General features: G+C 46.4%; 2 protein-coding genes across 2 annotated transcripts in view; one reads left to right on the forward strand and one right to left on the reverse strand. All coding sequences in view use genetic code 11, as the record gives it.

Annotated features, from left to right (window-relative positions):
- Positions 1 to 698: 698 nt before the first annotated feature.
- On the reverse strand, positions 699 to 3,008 carry EGR_05889 (KH domain-containing, RNA-binding, signal transduction-associated protein 3; the record flags this gene model as incomplete). Its single annotated transcript, XM_024495138.1, has 5 exons — positions 699 to 794; positions 882 to 1,059; positions 1,380 to 1,437; positions 2,118 to 2,858; positions 2,894 to 3,008. 5 exons carry the CDS (start codon positions 3,006 to 3,008, stop codon positions 699 to 701), a joined length of 1,188 nt encoding a protein of 395 aa, XP_024350484.1.
- A 197-nt stretch (positions 3,009 to 3,205) lies between these two features.
- EGR_05890 (Propionyl-CoA carboxylase beta chain) overlaps positions 3,206 to 4,469 on the forward strand; it is a gene marked incomplete at both ends in the record, with an annotated part of 3,672 nt that continues 2,408 nt past the window's right edge. Inside the window, 2 exons of the mRNA XM_024495139.1 lie at positions 3,206 to 4,201; positions 4,242 to 4,287. Coding sequence (XP_024350485.1) covers positions 3,206 to 4,201; positions 4,242 to 4,287 — 1,042 coding nt within the window. The remainder of the gene's footprint in view (positions 4,202 to 4,241; positions 4,288 to 4,469) is intronic.

Genomic DNA, 4,469 nt, shown 5'->3' on the forward strand with positions numbered 1-4,469 from the left:
GGTGATGGCTGACTTGAGATGATTCAGCTAAGAACTTGTGACGGAACAAGAGTGCATCCCATTTGATTTTACGAAAGAAACCTGCCACAGAACTATCGAGTACGACTGGGTACGGCGGTGTAGTCTGTCAAGATAATGAAGGGAAAGATAATTGAGGTCTAGAAGAGCCTAGGGACGTCGGGTGTCTTGGTGCCTTTAAAATTGTTGTAATCGTACCTCGAAAACAAGTCAGAATTGCTACCACACCTTAAGCATAACGAAGACGGCCCATTATTGAATGACAAAGTAGGAGTAGACTTGAACGATATTTGCGGCGAGAGCAAACGTTTTCCGCCACGAATCCTCGAGCAACATTTGCATACAATGGTAGAGTCCATCGAAGCAGCTAGACGAGACCCAAGGAATGAACAGCACAAGTCACGGAAACGCGCCATGACTGTTGAAACCCATCAACCGTGAGGTGTAGCGCTCAGTACTAAGCGGAGGCAAAAACGAAACCCCTTGAGAGAGTAAAAGCAAGTCGTTCCTCCTAATTTATGGTCAAAATAAACCTTCGTTCTGACTAACCAAATGAAAACTCCACAAATCATGGAAAACGGATCATCAGAACATGACCTCACAGTGGTGCAGCCTAACAGGACACCAACGTAGCAGCACTCAGATTCCCAGAGCCAAAAATGGTGATGCACTTAAGGCCCTCAGACCTGAATGAAGGAAAGGGTTTGGAACCAACGTCTTCCACACACGATGCGGGCTGCAATGAGCTCACCAAACGTCCAGAGCTCCACCACATTCTGCCGTGACAAGGGCAAACCACCGACACCACATAAGTCAATCACCCTTTGTCAAATGAAACCGCAGCAGTGACCCCCGTGGCTCACAGCAGCCCCTCGCTGTGTGCAACAAGTAGACACGACACTACCAATCAACTGCACAAACCTGGTGAATGGGAATAATCGAGGTGGGGAACCGCAGGCCCCCAGAGTGACAAAACCAGAATCCGACTTGAAGGATCGGAGATTGGGTACGAAAGCAGAACTACCCACGAACGCCCACCCGCTGAAATAAGAAACGGAAACAAAGGAACGAATTCACCGATACCGGTGCGCCCAAGTCACTGGTGCAGCATAACGAGAGATCGAACAGATAGAAGCCGAGACAGTCAACCACCACCCAACCTTTGCGTTGTGCAAAGCCAAGTCCAGGCACTCGCCCGTAGCAATATCGAGTTTTAATATACTCAAAACCCAAACTGTTTACACAAAGGGTCGAAACAAAACAGCACCGAAACAAAGAGCATATATTTAAAAAAATGTAAGAATAACATAAACAAGGGGGAATAAAAGCAAATAACTAAAGGAGCTGAAAAGACACAGTACTTGCCCGTAATGAAGACCTGCGTGCCCGTAAGACGAGGCAATTTCTCACCATTGCAAGCTGGAAACAAATAATCCGCATGATAAAACTCACCAAACCCCAAACAAATCCAACTGGAAATTGCGTTCAGATGAACATTGAAAACTGCAGGACAATAGAGATCGAGACCACTTTCGTTTAATTACATAACCCAATGTTTACGAGTTTACTGATCAGCCCGAAAGTTAAAGCAAAACGCAAATTAATTTTAAATTGATTTTGTTAATGAATTAACAAATGGGAACATTTAAAACAGATTATGCACACGCGATGAAAATTGGTTGCATGTATGTATATATATATAATACGGGCATATATTTCACTACACAGTAATGGATTTTAGGGAGGGGCAGTTTATACGCAATTTTACAGGTGAAGTATCCTCGCGAAAACGATCGCAAATGCATGAGTGGAGTTTAAAATTGGGAGATTTTAAGCGTTTAGGAGGCACTCAAGCAGTTTCCTCCTTCCCTCCTGGTCTGGCATAAGGATGTGCACGCGCTCGTCCTCGACTATCGGTTGTAAGCATTTTGCCCCATGCATCGGTTTGGCCTAGGTCGAAAATTTGGCAGTTAGGGCGAGTTGTTAGGTTATTAAGAAAAAATCTTCAGTTACAGAAGTTAAAAATGGACCACACCACGGATGAAACGATGGTCGGATGGGGAGCGAAAAACACGGGGTGGAGCCATGGTAAAACATACCATACTGAGCCGAGTAGTCCTCGTAGCCTGTAGCAGTGTACTGACTCTGATCGTAGGTCAGCTGCTCGGGATAAGCATACTGTTCCATTCCGTTTCCATAGACATCACCTTGTGCCGGAACAGCAGCGGCCGTCGGACCGGCAGCAGGAGCTGCGCTGCTCACACCCCAACCGCGACCTCTAGTGGCACCACCGCGAGCCCCACGCATCGCTCCAGCCGGAGGAGTGGCAAAGTTCGCTGGAGTTCCATAGGCAGCTTGATTGGCAAAGCCGCCACGGCCTCGTCCCCGGCCACGTATTGCCGCGGCGCCACGGCTAGCAGCATTAGGAGCTCCGACTCCCCAGGGAGCGTTCTGTTGGCCATTTGCGTCCGGCATCATAACACGCTTGACCTGAGCAAGCGCATGGGAGACATTATAGTAGGCTTCTGCAGGGGGAGCCAGACAATCGATCTGCAAATGAAGGGGTTGTTTCAGGTGCTGATATTTCGGGTCGCCACCAGACAGGAGTTCTTTCTCCTTTGCTTCATCCCTCAACGAACCGTGCCCGAGAATAGCCATTTTAGTACGGGTCTCCTCCTGAATGGAGCGGAGGGTTTGACCACCCGGGCCAAGAAGCTTCCCAACGAAATTTATGCTGGGATATTGCTCCACTGGGATCGTAACTTTAGCCCGAATCTTTACACGTTTGTTATCGACGACATCGAGGGTATCAGAGATGCCACCGCGAAGACGAAATAGTTCTAGGAAACGATTTCCAAGGAATATAAATACATACCGTTCTCTCCGATCGACTTCAGAGTAGGGAACGAGTTTTCATCGAGGCTCTGAACCTCGCGACTGAGCACCTCGACAGCCTGGGCGTTTTCAGCCTTCCTCTCCTCGGCCGACATGGCTAATACCGATAACGGTAGCAATGGCGGATGTCTTTGAAAGTCCATTATAACAAATAAATTTAAAAAATAAACTTTGTTTTTAAATTCACTAATTTTTAAAAATATAAATAACACAAAATATTAATTCTAATGCATAAACCTCATAGACCTCACGATCTTTTAAATTTCTTAATTGCTACCGTTTGACATGAATAATGCTTTCAAGGTCATGGTGTGGTCAACTCTCGCTTGTAAATCGACTTTTACTTCGAACAACGGTTTCGGGATGGGAGCGTTTATATGAAGTCAAGAAAGAAATCAAGAAGAAGCGGGAGCACGTACTTCTTGGTGGCGGTCAAAAACGCATCGATGCGCAGCATAAGCGTGGGAAGCTCACCGCGCGTGAACGAATAGATATTCTTCTTGATGATAATAGCTTCACTGAATATGATGCTTTCATGGAGCATAATTGCACAAACTTTGGAATGGCAACAAATAAGATTCCATGTGATAGTGTTGTCACGGGTCACGGCACAATTAACGGTCGTAGGGTATTCTTGTATAGGTTCGTATGGTTTCTCCGTTTTTTGGTCATAGTTTTGTTTATTTTTCGTAGTCAGGACTTCACGGTATACGGTGGCAGCCTAGGTATGGTGCATTCCCAGAAAATCTGCAAAATAATGGAGCAGGCGATGCTGATAGGTGTTCCTATTATTGGTCTTAATGACTCCGGAGGTGCCCGGATTCAAGAAGGTGTTGATTCTCTCGCCGGTGTCTCAGAGATCTTTCAGCGCAACGTGGATGCTTCTGGCGTTGTCCCACAAATATCCCTCATTATGGGTCCATGTGCTGGCGGTGCCGCGTATTCTCCAGCGCTCACGGATTTTATTTTCATGGTCCGGGACACCTCCCATCTCTTCATTACCGGTCCTGATGTCGTGAAACAGGTCACAAATGAGACACTAACTCAGGAAGAACTGGGAGGTTCTAAAACTCACACCACTGTCTCTGGTGTTGCTCACAGAGCTTTTGACAACGATGTGGATGCTCTGCTTTCCCTACGAGAGTTTCTCACCTTCCTGCCTTCCAGCAATCGTGAAATGCCTCCTCACAGGGAGTGTCACGATCCGGTGGATCGTTTGGTTCCATTTCTTGATCACGTCGTCCCAAAGGACCCGTCATCTCCTTATGATATGCGCAAGGTCATCCACGTATGTTTATTTTTAAAAAGTTATCAAGCATTATGCATAGGTGGGGTTTCTTTACGGATGTTGGAAGACTCGGAAAGAAGGATTTGGTATTCCATATTTGAGCATGTCGTTTTTGTGTCGTTTTGGTTGCTCTCTGGGCTCACCTGTGCTCCAGCCGTTGCAGTGGTATTCAAGTGAAATGTAATCGATTGCAAGGCAGAAACGAAAGCCAAACCATAGTGTTGTAACATAATGGTTACTTTTCTGCTTCACCTGTCACATCCTGTTT

This window comes from Echinococcus granulosus, assembly GCF_000524195.1.
Source record: "Echinococcus granulosus chromosome Unknown EG_S00047, whole genome shotgun sequence".
NCBI classification, from domain to species: domain Eukaryota; kingdom Metazoa; phylum Platyhelminthes; class Cestoda; order Cyclophyllidea; family Taeniidae; genus Echinococcus; species Echinococcus granulosus.